At 34.9% G+C, this 23,640-nt stretch overlaps 6 protein-coding genes across 8 annotated transcripts; 1 reads left to right on the forward strand and 5 right to left on the reverse strand.

Moving 5' to 3' along the window:
- Window positions 1-448: 448 nt before the first annotated feature.
- Window positions 449-4,312, reverse strand: LOC122578452 (protein XAP5 CIRCADIAN TIMEKEEPER). The gene is made up of 12 exons (XM_043750423.1): window positions 3,987-4,312; window positions 3,064-3,129; window positions 2,912-2,976; window positions 2,707-2,816; window positions 2,544-2,613; window positions 2,358-2,434; window positions 2,207-2,268; window positions 1,982-2,113; window positions 1,812-1,865; window positions 1,671-1,736; window positions 1,338-1,412; window positions 449-748 (listed from the first exon to the last, which is right to left on the reverse strand). The coding sequence occupies exons 1-12, from the start codon at window positions 4,149-4,151 to the stop codon at window positions 698-700; spliced, it is 993 nt and encodes a 330-aa protein (XP_043606358.1). The 5' UTR covers window positions 4,152-4,312; the 3' UTR covers window positions 449-697.
- A 3,526-nt stretch (window positions 4,313-7,838) lies between these two features.
- LOC122610050 (type III polyketide synthase B) lies at window positions 7,839-10,530 on the reverse strand. 2 transcript variants are annotated; one of them, XM_043783034.1, is made up of 3 exons: window positions 10,495-10,530; window positions 8,960-9,101; window positions 7,839-8,833 (listed from the first exon to the last, which is right to left on the reverse strand). In XM_043783034.1, the coding sequence occupies exons 1-3, from the start codon at window positions 10,528-10,530 to the stop codon at window positions 7,839-7,841; spliced, it is 1,173 nt and encodes a 390-aa protein (XP_043638969.1). The 2 variants fall into 2 exon arrangements, with proteins under 2 accessions (XP_043638969.1, XP_043638968.1); XM_043783033.1 differs by lacking the exon at window positions 10,495-10,530 and having other exon boundaries at window positions 8,960-9,128.
- Window positions 10,382-15,032, forward strand: LOC122610049 (protein EMBRYO SAC DEVELOPMENT ARREST 30). 2 transcript variants are annotated; one of them, XM_043783031.1, is made up of 11 exons: window positions 10,382-10,518; window positions 11,003-11,300; window positions 11,406-11,490; window positions 11,737-11,807; window positions 11,890-11,978; window positions 12,080-12,323; window positions 12,980-13,092; window positions 13,283-13,373; window positions 13,473-13,601; window positions 13,689-14,242; window positions 14,322-15,032. In XM_043783031.1, exons 2-11 carry the CDS (start codon window positions 11,133-11,135, stop codon window positions 14,710-14,712), a joined length of 1,935 nt encoding a protein of 644 aa, XP_043638966.1. In that variant the 5' UTR covers window positions 10,382-10,518; window positions 11,003-11,132; the 3' UTR covers window positions 14,713-15,032. The 2 variants fall into 2 exon arrangements, with proteins under 2 accessions (XP_043638966.1, XP_043638967.1); XM_043783032.1 differs by lacking the exon at window positions 10,382-10,518 and having other exon boundaries at window positions 11,210-11,300; window positions 11,916-11,978.
- A 145-nt stretch (window positions 15,033-15,177) lies between these two features.
- LOC122610052 (auxin-responsive protein SAUR22-like) lies at window positions 15,178-15,709 on the reverse strand. Its single transcript, XM_043783035.1, has one exon. The coding sequence runs from the start codon at window positions 15,607-15,609 to the stop codon at window positions 15,322-15,324; it is 288 nt and encodes a 95-aa protein (XP_043638970.1). The 5' UTR covers window positions 15,610-15,709; the 3' UTR covers window positions 15,178-15,321.
- A 1,242-nt stretch (window positions 15,710-16,951) lies between these two features.
- Window positions 16,952-17,506, reverse strand: LOC122579088 (auxin-responsive protein SAUR22-like). The gene has a single exon (XM_043751186.1). It carries the CDS (start codon window positions 17,417-17,419, stop codon window positions 17,132-17,134), a length of 288 nt encoding a protein of 95 aa, XP_043607121.1. The 5' UTR covers window positions 17,420-17,506; the 3' UTR covers window positions 16,952-17,131.
- Window positions 17,507-19,662: 2,156 nt separating this feature from the next.
- LOC122579089 (auxin-responsive protein SAUR21-like) lies at window positions 19,663-20,192 on the reverse strand. The gene has a single exon (XM_043751187.1). The coding sequence runs from the start codon at window positions 20,082-20,084 to the stop codon at window positions 19,800-19,802; it is 285 nt and encodes a 94-aa protein (XP_043607122.1). The 5' UTR covers window positions 20,085-20,192; the 3' UTR covers window positions 19,663-19,799.
- Between the last annotated feature and the right edge of the window lie 3,448 nt (window positions 20,193-23,640).

Genomic DNA, 23,640 nt, shown 5'->3' on the forward strand with positions numbered 1-23,640 from the left:
AAGCTTTTTAAAAACAACCATGGTATATGCTCTCACCTGACATGCCATCGACAATTCACATTCATTTCCTTTTATCCAACAATTAACAATAGATTCACTTTCAGTTCATACTCACACCCACACATTCTTACAAAACCAGCTTTAAAGAGCATTAGATATTATAGCCACTTTGTTGCAGGGTTCAACGTCTGCTAGGGCAGACTAATGGAGGGGTGGGGGTATGCAAGGCAAACAGCCTGAATCACAGGCTAAGGCCATGTTGTACTGTATTCATTGTTGATGCCTTGATGGTTAAGTCTTACATATATATGCATTACTTTTAACGTCATATGTTTGATACGAAATTCAAATATGTAATTGTAGTGTCATTTATAAGGGTTGTATTTAAAACTTCTATATATATGTGTGTGTGTGTGTGTGTGTGTGTGTTTTGGAACGAGGCAATCCAGGCTATAAATCATATGATACTGAACAAGTTACCAAAATAACTAGCTTACAGATGTCTAGGTTCCATCGTATGTAAGCTTTATGTTCTTGCATACTAATAAGACAGCAAGCAAATTGCTTCTGGATACGGATAATGTGAACGCAAAAGCAAATGTGAACAAGTAACGTACAGACACTAGAAAACCTTGGAAAACATATGATTTAGCTCTGTTACACATCCAAGAAAACACGAAATTATGTTCTGATTTAATCAATCCCCATGGATAGTGTACCTCTCCCACTTCTTTGTTGGGTCATATATCTGCAATCGACAGCAAATTGATAAGTACACATTGGATGACAGTGATGATATATTTGAACTTAAATACCAATTGTTTTTTCAATTGGAACAAACTTTTTCTTGTGTCTCGCATACTTGAATTCTTACAAACATGAAAACTATGTCGTGTTTGTCAAATTAAAGTGATAATAACGTGATGGAAAATGATAAATCCTCCTAACCAATCCTCCTAAAAATCCTCCTAATATATCCACTTGTTAACACATGTAATCCACTAATTCTCTTTCCTAATCTCACCCCCTGATTTTGCACATGTCACGATCCTATTAATTAGGAGGATTTTTAGGCTACACAATTAGAAGGATTGATCATTACCCATGATGTGATATCAAGATTAGGGATTGAAAAGTGTATCCCAAAAATAGTAGAAAAATAATTGATGGAAGTATCGAGTATGGACAGATGATCCAAATGATACCATTGTTTCATTTTCCACAATATGTAACATATTTTCACCCTCATTGCAGGTCGAAAAGTCATGACAATTTATCATTTTAACTATTTAGACAACAACAAAAAAAAAAGATAGATAACGAAAGAGGGAGTGTACCTCCCATCTTGAAGCAGGAAATATGTGCTTGTTCTTCTCATACCAGTGCCTCTCAACAACTTTACCAGCATGTGACTGTCAAAAAGGCAATAAGTGAACATCACTAGAGATTCAGCTTTTCAACAAAAAGAAAATTTTAAAACTTTTAGAAGTTGAAACACGTAAAATTCAGTTAAAAAGATACGAGTAAACATCAGTAAAAAAAACAACTAAACTATAAAACTAAGATGAGTAGGGGAACGGTTTAAGAAACATATTTATTGCATTTTTAGATAGTTGAATCTCTATTTATCAGCAACACCAACAGATTACGAACTAACTAGGAACCATTACCTCATCCTTCTCTATGGTTGCATCTGCAATTGTCCGCACATCCTCATGCACATCGAAGTGGAAAAGCTGTAGATATATAAGAAGTGTTCATTTTTTAGTGCAAGAAAAAGAAAAAACATTACTACAGAAAGCTAGACATACCGGCCCACTTTTTCCCCTGGCTTTGTTCACAATCAGCTCATAGAAACTGTGTTGCTGAAAATAGAGAACCATTTTAGAACAAGAAAATTCAAGAAGTTAAAATTTACCCATAATTAGCAAAAGTATCATACAAGTAAATAATAACAGCAACCATGGTAAAGATTTCTTACATGTGGAATGATAAGATCTTCTTTCACATATAAAAGGTTTTCAACCGAAGTTGTTCTTATTTCTCGAAATTCAGGTGCAAGTTGCTGCTGGACAGCCCGTAGAAACTCCCCAATAGTATCGCCTTTTCGAACCTGAAAACTCAACCGGGTTAATAATGATCAACAATGAGTCATAACAATATGCAAAAAAAAAAAAAAATGCAAAATTAGATTTTTAAACAATACCTGCATCACTCGACGATGGCCTGTTCCATCCCAGTAACTGTAGGTAATTTCAAGAGCCTCGTCTGTAACGTAACAATAAAAAAAATTATGACTCAAAAAAAACCAATTTACAAAACGACATACAAAATTAAGTTCTGGTAATCTAAGTTACTTTTAATCTGCTCTTGCTCACGTAGCCACTGCTTCCGCAACCTTTCACGCTCAGCTTGCTCTTCTGCCTCCCTCTCACTGAACGAGTATGCTTCACACCACCAGGGTAACAACTAATCAGCTTAGAAAAATGGGAAATTTCTGTGAAATTCCATTTTAATTATATATGAAAAGAGAGATGCCACACCTGTCTGGCAAAAAGCTAGTTTCAACTGTGGGGTCTTTGCCAAACCCTCTTCGGCCAAACTTACTTGATTCTTTATTTCCCATGTACACAAAATAACAGTATGCTAAGTTAACGATATGCACCAATGAGCTTCAAAAAAAGACTAAAAATTTACAATACTTACTATCCTCCCCATCTTCTTCTTCTCCATTCTCGATGTCATCAGAAAAAGATAGCTTTGGGTTAGCCTTAATTTTCCTCTTCTTTAGTTTTTGTAATTGAAGCTCCTCCTCCCTAAGACACATATAAAATATTCCATATAATCACCAAAATTAATAAGTATATAACTGAAAAAAAGCAAATAGTGCCCCAGACGTAAAGCTACTAACTCTTGTTGTAGCTTTTGAAGCTTCTCTTTCTCTTCTTCTTCAATCTTGGTCCTGATATTAACCCTCTGTATATACAAAACATATATCACAACTCACATTTACATTCTAAATTACGTTAAAACCTGTAAAAAGTAATTGAACAAGTGATATACCTTCTCAACATACTGTTCCCTCGTAACCAACCCAACAGTTTCCTTCTTGAATGCAGTCTCGAGAATCTAATCAAAATTATTCAAAAAGCACCAATATCTCATAAGAAACTCATCAAGAATATATATAATGCAAACACAGTCAAGCTTTTCGTGACGTATTCACTGAGATTGTAAATATATAAACCAAGAGAAACTCTGCTTCCCCCAAAAGTCAAGCTTCAAATATAATCCACCCCCTATATGCGTCTCTCTGTTAGTGTGTATCGGCAGATATGCATCTCAGATTCTCAGGTGCATCACTTTCTTTGGAATTGTGACACACACTTGCCCAACTTTTGATGCACACTCTCTACTCTCTAGTGTTTTCTCATTTGTTTTTCAAATAGGGTTTGTTATACAATAACCAGCTCAAAGATGTATATGTGTGTGTGTGTGTGTAAGCTAGTGTTCACATAAGAACGCCAAAACGGTAAGAACACTTAAATTAATCAAATTAACCAACTTCACAAAACTGATACATTTGCATCTAAAACAAACACTCATATATGGACGCAACCACGTAAATTTTCATCATTCGTACAAAAAAACAACGATACATAAAATTGATGCAGTTGCACCCCAGACCGATGCATATAAAATTAAAAAATATGTGATATCTTTGATTACAATGCTCCAAAGTGTTACTGAACACTCAAATAATGACAATCAAGTCTGAATCAAGCTAAATTGATGAACTTATATAATAGTAATACAATTAAAAATTCCAAGTATCTAATTATTATTATTAATATAGCAATAATTAGGGCACAGAAATACTAAATTGGGGATATACAGTTTAATTAATTAATATAATCTATAAATTAGGGTACTTATATGAATAAAATATATATGATTGTATAGTATGTATAGATAGGGGGGCTTACTTCGGAGGTACCGGATCCGAATTGAAGAAGACCCGATTGGCCTTGAGCGTTTTTGGCTTTAAGTTCTTGGATCTTTTTTCTTTCAGCTTCTCTTTGTTTTTCAAGTCTTCGGATCCGAACAGCGTCTTGGGCGGTACCCACGTACCCGTCACCCATACCCGACATCTTTGTTCAGCTGCTGATGCCGCTGTCAGGAATCAGGATATGGTGTTTCCCGGTAAAAAAAAAGGTGTGGAGGTTTTTGACGGAAGCGAAGACGGTTTGTGATATCTGTTCTACTCCAATAGGTTTTGTCGTAATGTATTTATTTTAGGGCTTTTTTCAAAGTGTTTCTTAACTCTTTTTTTTTTTGTTCTTAGTCAAGCGGAGTATTTGAAATGGGAAGGATATTCATACTACACAATTTGATAAATTTATTATTATTAAGTATTACACACTTGAACAATATGCTATAAAAATATATAATATGGTAAATACATTAAAACTTATAGTATAGTTATCACTTCTCATTTTGAAAGGCAAAGGTAAATTTCTTGTTATTTTTTTTTTAGGTAACAAAAGGTAAATTTCTTAGTTCTACTAAGTTAGACATATGTATTTTTTATTTTATTTTTAAAAGTGAATTTCGCAAAATTCTAGTCTTAGTTCAACAGTGAGACGTATAACTAGGGATGAGCAAAAGACTTGCTGACCCACGCAAGATTCGGAACCGGCCCGAACCGACCCGCCGAAGCCGTAACGGATCGGGTCATGAGTCACGTTTTTAGTGCATTCGCGGCTCATAGGTTGGACGAGACGGGTCGGGTGAAAGCAAAAACCAAAAATTTGTGAATGAACCCGCGACCCGCCCAAACCCGAACCGACCCGAACCTTCATGGGTCACGTTTTCATGCTCTCGCGGTCACGGGTCTTGCCGGGTCGAGCCGGGTTTTGACCCGTGCACATCCCTAGGTATATAACATATGTTATCTTAATTGGGTCCGCGCTAAAGAGTTCGTTTTTAACTTTTTTCATACCTTTTACTTATATAATTATAAAAAAATTATTAGAATAACTAGTTAGAAAAATCTATCAATATAAGATTATAAGATAACAATATATCTTTCTAATAATTTTATTAGTTCTTTCAAATATGACACGTGTAGTTGATTTAATTTATATTTAACATTTTATCCTTTGATTTTTTTTCATGTATTTTGACCATGTGATTAGAATGATTATCAATAAAATGAGTTAAAAAGATACATCATTACCTATTATATATTATTTTGGTTGATATCAATATATTTTTCATGATCGTATGTCTATTTTGCATTTTTAACCAATTGCTTGATATACTTGTTTAACTAATTCAATCTATTTGCTCACTACATCTATTTAACTAAAAAAACAAGTTTTTAATATATTTTTTAGTTGTGAAAAGCAAAAGGCGTACGTGTTTTACATAATTATTTTTTAAAAAATATGCGCATGTGGATTTAATAGTGTTCTTCCTTATCGTGGCCGGCTTAAGATACAAAACCGGTTATATCGCTTTAAAAATTGTTTCATGCAAAGTAGCAAACACCATAAAACATGTATTGATAATCAACACGTGTTTATACTTTTTGCATTTGATAAATATGGTTGTTGAGCTACTTCGACGTTGCAATGGGTGATGCACAATAATGTTATGACGGATGACGCTACGATATATGAATTTAGTTTTAAACGTTTTAGTTCTAGTATACAAAACGGATTAATGACACAACTTGTTGCCCACATGTCTTTCAATTCTATGTTGCCCCCACAAAATATTGGATGTACACCTATTTTTTTTCTTGAAGAGCATGTTTAAATCGCAAGGCTATGCATATGCTAACAACGAGTGGGTTGCGTGTGTTCAAGGGGTGAGGAATAAAGAGGGTATAAGGGTAATTTTGCCATGTGTAACTTTCAACATTTAAGAGAGAGGGTGTTATTCATTTTATAAAGAAGTATAGATATATTTCTGATTAAAAGTAAAAATAAAAATAAAAATAAAAAATAAAACATGATTTAATGAACGAAAGGAAAATAGTAATGATGCTTGTATACTTGTATTGCAATTAAGATTAACTATATTTATAATGTACGTAAATCTTGTCTTGAATCATATATATATCATGGTTTGACAAGAGGAGGAGAAGTAACATTGATAACAAGTGGTATTATATCTCCACTCCTCATTATACAAGAACAATGACTTTTCAAGCATAATGGAATACCATATTTACAACCATCCCAACAGTCTACGATTCCATTACAAGCCTGGTAATTATCAGGTTTTGACTTCACGGGCACGTTCAACCCTGTCACAAAAATAATAAATTAACAATTAATCACCTTGTTTATTTTCACATTGTATGTTAATAAAGGGATGATCAAGAGTGGCAGAGGTCAGTTGTGACATTAAAAAGATCGGTTGCTTGATTGAGATAGACGATTGCAAAAAAAATAATAATAAAAAGAAAAAGGAAAAAGAAAGTTAATATTTAAATAAAAACTTGAGTAAAAAGTTGTATTAGTTAGAACTTAGTTTTCAACTAGCTCCGTTTCTGAATGTAAGAATATAGTGAAGGGAGATAAATGATGGTTTAATTTAACCAGATGCGAACAGTAGAAGCATAATAACAATGCATGCCATTTTTTATGGAAACATCTTTGTTGTAATGTAATTTATAATAATATCTGAATGAGTTACGATCCACACTCTATCTAATGCTAGAACTATAATGTATTTATATAGAACGTTTGCATTATGCCGATAAGTGTTTCACTTTAACCAAATTGATTGATTAGATACAAAGCATTTTAATTACTCAATCTATTCGGTTATGTTTTACATGTAAAGAAACTTCTTTTCCAAAGTATTAATGAAATGTATGGGTAACGTTCCTTTTATATATTATGAAGTATTAGTAAATAGTAATTAGTATGGTTGTTGCATTATTAACTAGTCAACAATCGGGTTTGGGCAGAAAGAGCATTAACTTGGTTTAGGCAGCATTAAGCTATTAACCATCAAGTTTCGGCAGTAAATGCATTGACTTGGTTAGACCTGCGCACTCATTCAATAGCTAATCACTAGTACTACTATAGCTGGTCATGGGTCGGGTTTGGAAAAGATGGTTATATCAGATCTACCAATACTTATGTTGACAGACAAGTTTTACATTTATCCATCAACATCGCATCACATTATCAACAGGATTTTGGGCAATTTGTGTATATCTTAAAGCAGTTTCTGTTTTACCTTAACTATATATGGGTCATGCAGAACACAAAGGTTGTTGACAGTTATTTGTCAAGAACTATGGTGTTCTTAGTACTATAGTGTTTTCGGAAACGCGTAACTTCCTTTTTCAATTGCATTTATACATACATGTTCAGGTTTTGACTTTTTGCCTTCCCACTTTGGTGAGTAATTGAGAATTGCTATTCAAGTTGATGGATGGCTGTTAATTTGCTGGTATTGTTAAAAAAAACCTAACCCAATTTTAGTGTCTACTTAAGTCCATTGTGGTATATTGCATATCCCAAGTGTACGTGCAGAGTGCACAAAACTTGTAAATGATATCTAAAACCATGTTACTAGTCTAATGTTGACAAAAGGAAAAATCTTGTAACTAAAAAAATTGGATACCAAATATTGCAGCGACTTGTTTCGTGAGATATTGTAACTTTTGAAGAAACAAATGAAAATTCATTACTGAATGAATTCTTTAAACACAAACTGGAGAGGCTTAAAATTATGAGCAACTTAATATATGAAAGTGTTCAACTATAATCAAAAGTTTATATTGTCTCTTATTAAAATCCATCTCAAGTCTATCACACAATCAGGTTCTTTGTAAGAATGCCTTCAAATGTAACCCCAGGCCCAAAAGCCAAAATCAGACCCAACTCATGCCCACAGTCTTGTCCTTCATTCTTCCTCTTCAAACTTTCTTCTATCAAGTATTCCAGCACATACACAATTGTATTACTACTTGCATTTCCATAATCTGCCAGTGCTCTTCTACTTGCATTTAATTTTTCAGGCCATAAGTCAAACTTTTTCTCTATTCTATTCAATATGGCTGGTCCACCAGGGTGCACGGCCCAAAAGAAGTCATTGTAGGCAATATCATCACACCCAAAATGGCCCAACAACTTGTCACAGAATCCCTTCACATTGTTCTCAATGATCTCAGGAAGCTCTCTATCTAACCTGAAGCTTATTCCTTCTTCAGTTAACCTCCCATCAATGACTTTTTCAGTGTCGGGCAAGAAATTTTGTATGGCGGTTTGCAACTCAAACAATGGCCTTTCAAGCCTAGTAGGTTTTGACCCGATTATCATTGCACCAGCGCCATCTCCAAAAAGTGCAACCCCAACTAAGTCATAAGGCCGGTTGACATTCGGTGGTTTGTACCCAATAATAGTGGTTTCCGAGGTTGCTAACAAGACTCTGCTTCCCGGATTGTTTTCAGCTATATCTTTAGCAACACGAAGCCCAGCTACTCCTCCTGAGCAGCCCGAGAAGTAAAGCATGACACGGTTAGTGTCTGGGCTTAGCCCAATCCCTTTGGCTAAGTAAATGTCACCTCCTGGGAAACGGGCTTCACTAGAGGATACATAGACCAAGTGGGTGATGTCAGATACGGGCCGACCCCATTTTTTTATGCAAGCTTCTGAGGCTTCAATGGCCATTTGTGTGACAGCCTTGTTGCAAATGTCAAGTCGTTGTGTGACTGTTGGCAGGCCTTCAAGTGCTAACTCAGGGTACTTCTTAAGTATCTCTTGTGACATAACCACATATCTTGTTTTCACTGTTGTAGTTTTACCTGTTGATTTAAATGAAAGCAACAAATTAAAAATATCAGAATTCACATTCTAGATGAAAATTGAGTAAACGGGCCACATATATACAGCATGAAGAATGAGGATGCATATAACAAAATGAAGTTTACATAGTCGAGTCAGTTTCCGCTTGAGTTCAGGATCATCACAGTTGGTGTCTTTAAAATAGCCATCAACAAGCAAATCCTGCATAACAAGCTGGTTAGGAAATGCCTTGCCAAGAGCCAAGATGTTAGCTTTTCCATCACTAGCCTTCATTGTCGTCTCTTCACGAGTCATTCTTTTGCACAAATAAACCGATAGATTTCAGTAATGAGGGTGAGATGCAAAGTTAACATGGATATGTTTATATAGACACATGGGCCCTATTGTTTAACCCGAGAATCTTTACTAAATCTGACAAAAAGATTAAAGAAGAGATGTTAAGGGTTTTTTTATAGCATTATGAAGGTGTTGGTTGAGAAGTAAGATTGTCATGAGCTTATGCACTCAAAGGACAAGTATATTGCAGGTGAATTTTAAATATAGGCTAGATTTTTGAGGGGTACTTTTGGTGTGAACCATGATCCAATGGAAGGGGATTCAATATTTCAATCGGGTTCCCTATACAGATATAGGCAAGCGTATTATAAAGCCTATATATCGAACCAATATAGTTAAATTTTATAAAAGTGCTAAAACAAAATTACCATACTCACACGACGATCAATGTTTATTAGTCTACATATGTTTACTGCAGCCCCACGGCGTCTCGACATTAAGACTTTCTAAACCAAAAAATTCTCCTTAAACGATAAATGAACTATATATTAAACTCGTACCAGGATTTGAAGAAAACTTATTGAACGTAAATTTCAACGCTTTAACGTTGTGTGTAACATAACCACAAAAATCATAGTGGTTTTATCACAGGCAAGACAGTGTAAGGTTAATGAAAGGCTAGCCGCAAAGGGGCACCAATCGAGAATATGAAACGCCTAAATTGTTCATATAGATGTGTTCCAAATACGTATTTTGTTGTGTGGTGACATACTGGCATGTAGGCAAATAAGTATATAGACTAATCAAACTTTATAGAAAAAAGTTACAAGGCACACTGAGTTTTGGAATTTATGATTAGAAAGTTAAATTTTATTTTATTTTTTCTTGTAAGTATTAATTTAATTTTTAAACTATTTTTTAGGGCCAATAAAGATGCAAGTGCAACAAAATTGATTTTTTTTAGCATAATAACAGAATTCGAGATGTAAATTTAATTTCATGTTCTAAAACATTATAAAATAAATAAATTCCCAATAAAAAAACATAATGTTTGTTTTCTTTTAGGCAAGTCAACAATTTTGTAAAGTTTACGCTAGTGGTATGGATTTATTAGTGTATAAAATAAAATAATTACTCCGTCATTTATAAAGATTTGGGCAATCGAGTTTAACGAGGCACTGCTAGCCTGCTACTATTTGACTACCCAACTTCACACGCAAACCTTGAATCAGTAAGTTTCACTTTCACCCCCTTCTTTTTCCCATTCATATCAATCCTCACCCAAATCTCTCACACACAATCTTCTCCATATATCACACAGTCTCTCAGTCTCTATCTCTGTCTGTATCTCCGGCCACCGCGCCACCAATCACCGACGCATCACCAACCGTTTCTCCTTCAATTTCAGGTTCACGCACATATAGAAATATACATACACTCCCCCTGTATTTATATCTATATATATACATATATATATTTTCGAACATTCCAGATCTGCTCAAGGATTATAAAATCATTTAATTAGGTCTTATTTTGACATTACTGTATTTAAATTTATATGTAACCTAACTATTACATTGTATTTTACTGCATATTTTAATTTAATCATTTTTAGGATTGAGTTAATTAATTAGCTAATTTCTAGTGATCATTGATAATTAGAAGGTGTTATCACAATGCTGTTTTAGCTCTATGAAAATAATTACAGTTAGTTAATACATTTTTAATTTTAGTAAATTATACGTATAAGTTCGATGTCTTTTGACCTTTCATCCAATAGTAGAAAGTCATTCAATTTCTTAGATACATTGTTACTGTAACTACATCTGTAATGTCTGTGTGTGTATGCACATTTGATGAAATGAGTTTGACGAAAGATTTGTAATTTGCAGCTCAGTTGTTCCTCGAACGATTTAGCTCATATTCTGAGATTTATGTATTTGAAATCATGATTTGGTGGCGGCATTGGATGGTGAAGTTGTATCGAATAACGATATAAGTGTTAAAACAATATAGATTGTTATGATGATTAGATCGAAGATCAAATGGTTTGCCCTTGGGGGTCTGGTTCTGTCTTTTTTGTCTTTGTTGGTGCACATGTTTGTTGCAAATAGGAGTGGGGAGTTAGTACAGTATACTGTGATGACGCAGTTTATCGAGGATATGAATGTTGGTGTTGTCGGGCAACAGGTAAGGCTTGTATGCTGATCATACGCTAGCTTGGTTAAGTCGTAATGATAAGAATTATGGTGTTTGTGTATTGATAGTTTTTTGGTTTCATTATGGTAATTGCAGACTGTTAGATCAAAAAAGTTGTGGAAAAAGGTTAAGCCTTTAGAGGTTTTGCAGCCTTATGCAAACCCCAGAAGTAAATATCCTGGTAGTAAGCATGCTCTTTACCTTTTATTACACTAACAGCAAGCTATGTGCTTTGTAGTACTAAATTTTTTTGCATATCTAGTATACTTTTTATGTAAAAAGATATACTTAAATTTTCTTCTTTTTTGCTAAATTTTCATCGTGAAAGAAGTATCCGTTTCTTTGATTGATAGATTAGTACTTCAGCTTGCTCTCTGCTGTATGCACTAGCAAATGCTCTATAGCTTACATGATTTTTTCCTTGCAGCTCCAGTTGAACAAAGTACTGGTTTCATATATGCCAAAATTTTTGGTGAATTTGAAAAGATCAGATCTTCGGTATGTACATGTTGATCTGAAATATTTTGTGTAATTTGATAGTCTTTTGGTTAAAGCTTATATGGGCTTGATATTCTTTTAGATTTGTGATCTTGTTGCCATATCCAGGCTTCTAAATGCTACTCTGGTTATCCCAGAGATTCAACAAAGTACAAGTTCTAAAGGGATCAGGTATGTATTGCTGTGTTTGGAACAGTTAAAGATAACCAGTAATATTATATTTTACTGCAAGCTTTTACTGTTTCTAATGTATTGTTTATTATACCCTGCAGCTCGGAGTTTAAGAGCTTTTCTTACATCTACAATGAAGAACAATTCATAACCTCTCTTAAGAATGATGTAATAATTGTGAAAAGTCTGCCCCCTAAGCTGAAGGAAGCCAGGAAACGCAAAGAGTTTCCTTCTTTTAAGCCTAAGCAGTCTGCCTCTCCTGATTATTACATAAGAGAAATCTTGCCAGAGTTAAAGAAGGCCAAGGTTATTGGATTAGTGATTATGGATGGAGGCTGTCTACAGGTATCCATCTAGTGTATTCATGCCTTTTTATTTTAAAAAGTCTTGTATAGTTGTATGTCAAACTGTTATTGTTTTAGTAACCTAAATGAGTTTAGACATTAGGAAAGTGCTCTTATCATAGAGCCTTCCTCTAATCATGTATGTGCTTCTATACTGGTGTTTGATAAAAAAAAATAAAAATAAAAATAGAAGTAACTACTTGACTTGAATTGGAATGAAAAAAAGTAGATACTTGTCACTTCTCTCTCTGAAATGCATCCCAACTAAATAACTAATGAACACATTATGTGCATATCCATGATAAGAAAGATTTGTGTCAAATTAGTCAACCAGCATTATCAGATTGTTAGTCATCAACAAGTTAAGGTTAGAACCTATTATACAGACTTTGATTATGGATCCCCCAAGCCCAGTGATAGTAGTAACTGGGATGATCTGAAATTAAAAAGGTAATTGTAATCATGCATGATTGGAGGGTTTACACAAAATATAAAGTACTCCTCTGGTCACTTTTTATTTGTTAGTAGAAGAAATAAGGATCATCTGCTGAATCTGAATTGCTATCTGTTTCCCTCCACTTCTCAAAGAAATTTACAATCTTATTTCAAGAGATATAATGTGTTGGCTACAGACTTTAATGTCTATTTATTTGTCAGCCCATCCTCCCCTCCAAGTTGGTTGAATATCAAAGGCTCAGATGTCGGGTAGCATTTCACGCACTTCATTTCCGTTCTGAGATTCAAGAACTTGCCCACCTAATGGTGGAAAGGTCAGAGTATCGTCTTTGTTCCTTTAAATTTACTCAGTTATTAAGAAATTGACAGTAATGAATGCAGTATAGTTTCATCATCCCCCCTCTCTCTGAAATGAGACAATATACTCCTTACCCATTCCTTGAAGTGTTTGATTTTTATCAGTTCTTAAATCCATTATCTGATCTAAATGTATATCTTATGCAGGTTGAGAGCTTCAGGACAACCATATCTTGCATATCATCCTGGTCTAGTAAGAGATAGCTTGGCTCACCAGGGTTGTGCTGAGCTTTTCCAGGTTAGATTTTATTTTATTTCATTTATACAGTTATAGTGCTTTTAGAGGCTTTAGGTGGATCACATATGACAAAATCTTTCAAACGTCATCTTTTTGTAGGATATTCATACTGAACTTATACAATACCGGCGTTCACAAATGATCAAGCAGAAAATCATTCATGATGAGTTAGCTGTTGACTCATTTATGCGGAAAGGAAATGGTTCATGTCCACTGATGCCTGAAGAGGTATTATAAGTTTTCTCTACGGTTATGTGTTACACCACGTCAACCTTGGATAGATACATATATCTATATTTACTGTGCGCTTTACAGGTGGGGATTCTCTTCCGAGCTATGGGTTATCCAACAACAACGAGAATCTACCTGGCAGGTTCTGAAACATTTGGTGGTCAACGAGTCATGATCCCTCTTCGAGCCATGTACCCTAACTTAGTGGATCGTTCTAATCTATGCAATAAATATGAACTATACAAGCTTTTAGGCAATGAGGACCCACTATCCTCAAACTCTTTCGGCCCTAACCCTACTAAAACTTTCAAGAAAGAGAAGAATGAATGGGATCAGGCTGGCCCACGTCCTCGACCTCTTCCTCCACCTCCAGATCGCCCAATCTATAAACATGAAAAAGAAGGATGGTATGGTTGGGTTGCCGAAAAAGATTCTGAGCCCGAACCGTTGCCAAGTGATTTAAGGGACAAAGCTCACAGGCTGCTATGGGATGCCCTTGACTATGTTGTATCAGTTGAAGCAGATGCTTTCTTTCCTGGGTTTAATAATGATGGTAGTGGGTTGCCAGATTTTTCAAATTTGGTCATGGGTCATCGGCTCTATGAGATGGCATCTGCCATAACTTATCGACCTGGCAGGTAAATTCATGTTTTCAATTTATTTATTTTTTTGTAATGCGGGCTAATATATTAAAATGTTTACTGTTTATCAATGCAGGAAATATCTTGCTAATTTGTTTAACAGTACCCAAGATAATCTTTATTATCCTAAACGAAGCTGGATTTTGGCAGCACGTAAACATCTGAACAATAGTTTGGGGGATGAAGGATTACAGAGACAACTAATTCAATCAAAACCAATGTCATTTCTCTCCCACCCAATCCCGGAATGTTCTTGTACTATTTCTAAAACTGGTGGCAAGAACTTGTGTCCTAAATGGATTGAAGACAGCTTTACCAAATCAAAACTGCAAGAGACTTCAGTACTTGGTGAGAATGAACCTGATGATGATGAAGTAGATGCAGAAGAGACAGATTTAGAAGAAGAAAACCAGAAAAATGTTTCACCTTCCTTGGAAGAAGATGTTGAAATGGATCCTGATGATTAGATATTTGAAAAGCTTTATACAGGTTTTTACCACGTCACCCAGATTCTTTTATCGACCATTACATAATATTCGTTTGGCAGTGGTTCATTTTTGGTCAGGCCATTGTGGCCTTGCGGTTGCACAGAGAGATACGAGTAAAGAAAGTAAGAAACACAGATATGTTGATAGCTTTACACCTTTTTTCATTTGGTTTACAATACGGTCCAAACCTTTTGTTGTTCTGTACTGTACCAGTTCCGTGTTTATGAAATACCTGGATCATGAAACAATGTAAAATTTACTAGTTACACAAATATACACTTGATACTGGATTATATAAATTGTGTGATGCAGCTTCTTTTTTTTTATAAAAAAGAAGAAGAAAAAAAATAACTATGGATGGTTCTTTCCATATCAAACCAAGACGACACAACTCACAAGTGAATTCTAAAACATTCAATATCTGCATTAATTATCCTGGTGTTGTTGCAACATAAATGAATCCACCAATTCATAATATGGGAAAATTCCCCTGTTTACAAAATTCACTATTTCATCTATCATTCTGTATGATCTAAATACAAAAATTAGTAGAAAGCCGTGCGTCCACTATCTATAGAGGATGGCAAATTACAACATCTGTAATTGGGAAGTAAGGCGGACGAAAGCTTCTTCATGGCAGGGAATGGTAAGTCCTCCCATTGGATGGTTGAATCCAAATTCTTCCTCTGACCTATGCAACAAATCTTGGAACAATGGCTGGTTTAAGTAAGATAAAGGAACCACAAACCGTTTCCTTTGAACTTCTCCTACATATACAACCAAATATCCTTTGGGAACATCTCTTTGATGTTTGTTGTTCAGTCTGATGAGTTGTTTTGCGTTATAAGCTAATGACTGCATCCGGAACACACCCATATTTCAAAAGCTATAAGAAGACTGTTTCTTGAAATGAAGTGATATGATTAAGTAGTTTACAGAAATGGAATTTTGGATTGGAAGCTATGTGTAATTTGATTGAGGTCTAGAGGTTCACCTTATATTTATAGTATCTATACTTGCAGCTAGCCATCCAAATGTGGAATTCTTCTGGTCATACGGCTTCTATAATTGAGGACCTACTATGTTTGAAACTTCACATGGCTTTGTTCGGTTGTTAGAATAAGAAATATTTTTTTCTTATCTATCCAATTGATCATATGTATACAAGACTCGGTCTACTTGTTTCTGTGAGATCATACATTGTCATTTTTCATTTATCAGCACCATGCCACCAAGGGGAAACACTTTGGACCTACTTCAGTTTTCGAGTCACAACTGAAATTGCCCAACTTGGAACGTGACTAGATATCTGAAGGCTTACGGCCCATTGTTTCATATCAAATCTGTAATACCATTTAGAAGTGACGATATATAGAAGACTGCGCTTATCGAATATAAATATTGTATCAGTTGTTCTGCCCATACCCAAGGGAGTTATATCAAACATCTTTAGAGTAATTTATACACAAATATGTCTTTATGTTAAAGCTGTTATCATTTTAGATCTGTAACTTCTGAACAATACACAATTTATGTCCATTAGTGAATAAACCTAAACATCGCTCAGAAGATTTTATCTGACATGACGAGTGTTCTACGTACATATGTGTACACAAGGTGCAACGCTAATTAAGCAACAAAATAGTTCTTCTTTTTATCTTTTTTTTTTTCCCACCGAAAAGGCAAAACAACAATATAGCTTACAACTTAATAGTTATGTTGATAATAATATTACGTTTCCTTTATTGGTTGTCAGCCATTCGATTATAACTCCATCCATTGCAAGAAATATGACTTCGAGTGACACAGTCCAAGTAGGGTTTAGGAAATAAGTCGCCAATGACTTAGTTGATCCGAGACAGATTTGTTTAGCACATGCTAATTAGGGACAACGAGAGATGGTCGACGAGTGTGATTTCTGATCAGGAAGTGCTGATCATTGACTTTGTTGGGTTTTTTTCTGCTGATCTGTAACTGCTTTGACCTAATCAATGGAAATATTTGACCGTGTTTAATCTAATGACCCATCATGACTTTGTGTTTGTGGAGGAACATTATGGGGAGAATAATTATAGACTGATTATTAGTCAACAATATTCCATTGACTGGGTTCTCTGTAAAAGAGAAACAATGTACATGAGATTGACACATTGAATTCGAAGTACTTTTCTGCAAGGGCTTGTGTTTTGCCAGAACCAAGTATACATGAATCCACCAGTTTATATGCAATTAAGTATCATTTGGTTGTTGCAACAATTTATATGGAATCAGAACTAATTTAGGAGATTACAACTTCACCTATCATACTCTGATCTAAAAAGAATGGAAAAAAAAAAAAAATTTAGGTACAACACTATGTATCCACTATCTTTGGAGGATGGCAATCTTTGTCCTCAAATTACAAAATGTGCAATTGGGAAGTAAGACAGACGAAAGCTTCTTCATGGCAGGGAATGGTAAGTCCTCCCATTGGATGGTTGAACCCAAATTCTTCCTCTGACCTACGCAACAAATCTTGGAACAATGGATGGTTCAGGTAAGACAATGGAACCACAAATCGTTTTCGTTGAACTTCTCCTACATACACAGCCAGATATCCTTTGGGAACATCTCCCTGATGCTTGCTGTTCAATTTAATTAGTTGTTTTGCATTAAGAACTAATGATTTCATTCGGAAAACACCCATATTTTTACGATCTAAAAAAAAGATTGTTTACTAAGAGAATGAAGTGATACAATATACTTAGCAGTTTACAGTAGAAATGGAAATTGGATTGAAAGGTGTAGTTTGATCTAAATATCGAATTTTAGGCTTATATATATAGTGTCTATACTTGCAACTAGCTACCTAAATTGGGGAAGTATTCCAGTAACAAGGTTTCTGTAAGGGCCTACCTTAAATGAAACTTCACATGGCTTTGTTGAGTTCATTTGAATAACAAGTTTTTTCTTATCCATCTACTCATATGTCAGTAAGACTTGACTTACTTGTTTCTGTGAGGTCTTACATCATCAGGGTTATGGAGCAACACTTTGGACCTACACCGGTTTTCAAGTTACCATATATACGCTGCCCGACATGAAACGTGACTATATGTTTACAGCCCATTGTTTATCAATACCATTTTAAGTCACTATGCATGAAAGACTGCGCTTAAGGATTGTAGATATTCTTTCAATTGTGCCCCCAATTCCCAGGGGAGCTATTTCAAGCGTCTTTAGATGTTCGTGGCTGGATTCCAAAGTGTACAGTCCGGCGCGCAAGGCATAAACTAACAAATTAGATTGGCAATATTTGTTTTCCCTGATGGTTTTTATTTAGTCAGTCGGTAAAAACTCCATTCACTACAATAAAGTGACTTCCAGTGATTTTTATTTTATTGTTTGTGATTTTAGTGCTTGAAGAATTAGTTTAATTGTAGTTTACTTGAGACCAAGGGGGTTCAAGTTAAGCCCTTTAACGAGTGAGGAGATCGAGTGCGGAGTACACACTTGTTTAAACTAACTAGAATCAGCAATTTAAAAGGTTGTATTTATTGGTTGGTGTCTTTTCGTCAAAAGACACAACTCTTCGTGAAATGAGCAATCATTTATGGTTACCTTTTTGGCCAATTGTGTGACCTTTCATGGATACTTTTTCGCCAAGAGGTGTAACCTTTCATATTCTATATTCATAAAGTTCTTGTCTCAAATATATATCCATACACATTTCCCTACATGTACTCTTGGTTCTTGACTCTAATTTAGCATCTCTATACATTTATACTTTGTAGTTTTTATGCTTGCAGATACCAATCCAAATAGGAATTTGAATTTCTATAAACCAAATGGGCTTTTTATGCTGGCAAATCGTGTCTTAACAGGTTCGGTGCGTACAAAACTCTCAGCTTTCAAACATGAAAACGACTCATTTAACAGTTAACACTTTCCTTTGATGATTAATTTGAGCATGACAGTTATTCGTTTTATGTATCAAAAATGTTAAATTTTGAACTTTATAATATTAAAAACAATTATTTTTAAAAATAAAAAGTTACATTGTACATTTTTTGCTTAACAGATCAGGTACCCAATTGCCAGCCTTAGGGCCTACAATGTGAAGCTTCACATGGCTCTCTCAGGTTTTAAGCTTGGAAAATATTCTATTTTTGGTATCCTTCCAATCAATGTATATTATAACTTGGCCTATTTATGTCAGATAGATCAATAAGCTAAGTACTATATATTGGGCAACACTTTGAACTTGAATTTGTTTTTATAATATGTTGTCATGATCAGATTCCCAACTTTAAAAGAAATTATTAATAGATATTCAATTCCAAGCCCATTATTTCATCCTACTTCATTGATATTTCATATTAAGTTAAAAAATTGTAGTCATTTGGGATGAAACTCTCCATTAAAGAAATTCTGGGTTGAGAATCAATCCAGATGAAATGTTAATCAGGACACGACGAAAGCTTGTGTACAGAATCATTAGACCTTAGAGAGTTACAATCTGAATAAGCGATACTGTGATAGTATATCCAAAACACCCATATTTTTGGACATGTACCAAAACTTGCATTTATCATATTTGGTAGAAGACTTTGAAGCTTCAACTACACTGGCCAACACTTATTAAATCGAAACTTAGTTTTCCAAAATTGTTATGAATCCTAAACTCCCAACATGTGGTGAAGCATATTAGGTTAAACCATTAAGGCTAACTCAAGTAATTTTACTTAATCATGGGCAGAGGAAGTAGAAGATTAAGGACTTGCATCTGCACAAGCCAATGTTGTAGCTATGCCCGAATCATTATTAGTCATACAAAGTTGGAATCATTGACAAATCCATTGAAATAATCTTTTTACTTGGGCCGTGTTATGATAATACTAGTCATGAATTTCTATATATACTCGTATTGGGTAAAGCTTGGCTGCAAAATGGAGCAATCTAACAGATATACATGTGAAAAATACAAATTTATATACAGTTATAGAAATGGGAACCCTCCTAACAGAACTAGTACAAAATAGTAGTGCAGTCAAAATCTTTATGGATGACGATTCTTTATCCTTAAACTATGAGTTGCGTATTTGGGAAGTGAGATGAATGAAAGCCTCTTCACGGCATGGAATGGTAAGTCCTCCCATAGGATGGTTGAACCCAAATTCTTCCTCTGACCTACGCAACATGTCTTGGAACAATGGCTGGTCCAGGTAAGATAAAGGAACCACAAAACGTTTCCTTTGAACTTCCCCTACGTACACAGCCAAATATCCTTTGGGAACATCTTGGTTCTTGTTGTTCAGTTTGATTAGTTGTTTTGCATTAGCAACTATCGATTGCAATCGGAAGGCACCCATGTTTTTGGAGAGATGATAATGTATATTATAGTGGATGCAAGAGTGAAGTAATTTGCAGAAGTGTGGAATTCAATTGGAATATGTTTTTTTGATGGAAGTCTCGGCTATCTGTTGGCTTATATTTATAGCATCTGTATTTGCAACTAGCAAGCCAAATGGTAAATATTATAAGGGTTATAGATTTCGATAAGGTCCTACCTCGAGTTACTTCACATGGCTTTGCTGAGCTTATCCACCCAATCAATAATGTGTATATTAGAACTTGGCCTATATGTTTCTGTGAAGTCATGATCATGACTATAAAGAAACAATTTGAACCCGCATTTGATTTAAATCTATGATATACATGACCCGTCCAACTTGGAACTAACGCGGTGTTTATTGCCCACAGTTTCATGCTCAAAACCTTTTGACAGTCATGGTATTTTAACGCGTGCATTAACGACATCAAATTATTGTTTTTATACGGATATACCGAAGAGATGGAGCTATTTAGGCGTCTTTAGAGTTTTATGATGATGGTGGGATGGTGTCCCCAGGGTATGGCAGATTCAACCCAAGTAGCAAAGTTTAAAAAATGAAATCCCGCCACCACAAAATATATAGCACATGGCTAGTGTGAATAAACTAAAGGACAAATACAATATCGGATAAAGTTGGTGAACTTGATAATTTTTCTAGAGATGGTTGCATACTAGATTCTTAAGTGTTAGACACTGCAAAAGGATGAGAAGTAATAGCTAAAATGCAGTAGCTCCAGATCAAAACGTTAAAGCACGATATAATGTGGAATTTGCCGAAGTTGCAGAGGTAATGAGATGTGGGTGTTACTAAAAAGGTGAAGGGGGAGGTTAGGGTGAGCTAATTTACATATGAGATATAATCCTGTCAAAAAAGAAAGAAAAGAATTTACTGTTGGGGATATACTGTAAACAACGAAAATAAACAGGATTATACAATCACTGAAGGCACGATACGCTTTCAGATTGAATCAATTCGGTGGTTCACCCCAAATTATTCAACCGGATACAATCAGTGATTCGAGAATTTTCTGTATGATTTGTGTTTGAGTTTTGTGAGAAAACGGGAGAGAAAATTTATCTGATTTTCGTAACAACAGAATGAGAAAACAGGGTCTGTTAACTGCCTTTATGGCAGTTAAATTCGAGTTTCCAAGATTGACAAAATCAGTCCCTCAAGTTTCGAAAATTAATTTCTGAGACGTTTTTGCCAAAGCAATTATAACGGAAATAAAAAATTTCTGAGACGTTTCCAAGCTGAATAAGTAACAACTCCGCACCACCAAACTTATATGATGTATTATTATGACTAAATAACCAATTAACCCAATTATACTAAAATAACAACATTTACCCGAATAAGTAACCTGCCCAGAGTCAAGCTAAACTTTTAATTAAGATCCCTGTCAGGTAAATGGCATGGGTCGGTACTATTTGGATGTAATGATTTGAATTCGAGTTAATCTAAGGATTATTTTATTTTTTTTGTGAAATTCGATCCACGGTGATACATACAGTAAGGTGGTGTGATATAACCCACCACCACTTTTATCAATACATCACCAATTTATGTGAAGTTAAACCTCACACAGTCACACCAAGACCCTGTCTTTATTTATACAAATCATCATCTTTTATAACGTAGAATATTTTTAGGCTTTACTTATTGTCTATAGGGTAATCCTATATAGAATATCAAAGGCAAATAAAAATTTTAAATGACATTTTTTATTTTTTATACAGACATGAAATCTTTTGAAGGGGAAGCTGACCCCTTTTGTCTCGGACAGTATCCGTTCTATCCAAGCTTTTTAGAATAGATTTGGTGCATGGAAGAACCTTTGATCATAAGTTCTGTTAGTGGTAAACTTAGGTACTTTAACTGTGTCAAGCCAATACTACACAAGCCAATTAATTATAAAAATATTGAACATCTGCATTCCTGGTGTTGTTGCAAACATATATTCATGAATTCACCAATGTATATGATTATATATTTTGGGAATTCCCTTTCATCATAAGTTTCGTTAATCTATGATCTAAAGACAAATAAAATATAATCAGTAGAGAACTATATATGTATCCACTATATATCTTTGGAGGATCGATGGCAATCTTTGTCCTCAAATTACAAAATGTGCAATTGGGAAGTAAGACGGACAAAAGCTTCTTCACGGCATGGAATGGTAAGTCCCCCCATAGGATGATTGAACCCAAATTCTTCCTCTGATTTACGCAACGTGTCTTGGAACAATGGTTGGTCCAGGTAAGATAAAGGAACCACACATCGTTTCCTTTGAACTTCCCCTACATACACGGCCAAATATCCTTTGGGAACATCTTGGTTCTTGTTGTTCAGTTTAACTAGTTGTTTTGCATTAGCAACTATCGATTGCAATCGGAAGGCACCCATGTTTTTGGAGAGAAGAAGATAAATGTTTTTTAGAGACTGATGCAAGAATAAAAGAAATTTTCAGAAGTGTGGAATTCAATTGGAAGATGTTTTTTTTGATGGAATTCTCGACTTTCAGTTGGCTTATATTTATAGCATCTATATTTGCAACTAGAAAGCCAAATGGGAAATATTATAAAGGGTATAGATGTCGATAAAGGCCTACCTCGAGTTACTTCACATGCCTTTGCTCAGCTTATCAACCCAATCAAAATACTATATATTAGAACTTGGCCTATATGTTTCTGTGAGGTCATGATCAATTGATCATGACTATAGTGAAACACTTTGAACCTGCATTTGATTTAGAATTATGATATACACATGAGCCGAGCAACTTGGGATGAGGAAATATGTTTATTGCCCACAGTTTCATGCTCAAAACCTTTTGACAGTCATGGTATTTTAACGCGTGCATTTATGACATCTAAATTATTGTTTTTATACCGATATACTGAAGGGATGGAGCTATTTAGGCGTCTTTAGAGTTTTTATGATGATGGTGGGTGGAGTCCCAAGGGTATGGTGTATCCAACCCAAGCAACAGAGTTTAAAAAATAAAATCCCGCCACAACAAAAATAGCACATGGCTAGTGTTATTAAACTAAAGGACAGATAGAATATCGGATGAAGTTGGTGGATATGATATTTTCCAAGAGATGTTTGCATACTAGATTATCGAGTGTTAAGTTTGACACTGCAAAAGGATGAGACGTAATAACTAAAATGCAATAGCTGCAGATCAAAACGTTAAGGTACAATATATGTGGTATTCGCTGAAGTTCCAGAGGTAATGAGATGCGGGCGTTGCTAAAAAGGTGAAGGGGAAGGCTAGGGTGAGCTAATCTACATTTACATATGTAATATAATCCTGTGACAAAAAGGAACCGAATAAGCAACCTGGCCCGAAATCAAACTAGACTTTTAATTAAGATCTCTGTCAGGTAAATGGGTCGGTAATATTTGGATGTAGTATTTATATGAATTCGAGTTAATCTGGATAACCCGACTAAGGAGTATCTTATTTTTAATTTTTTTGCACGGTGCAGTGATACATATGGAGGTACATCAAAGGTGGTGTAAA

Source organism: Erigeron canadensis, chromosome 8 (assembly GCF_010389155.1).
Source record: "Erigeron canadensis isolate Cc75 chromosome 8, C_canadensis_v1, whole genome shotgun sequence".
Taxonomy (NCBI): Eukaryota; Viridiplantae; Streptophyta; class Magnoliopsida; order Asterales; family Asteraceae; genus Erigeron; species Erigeron canadensis.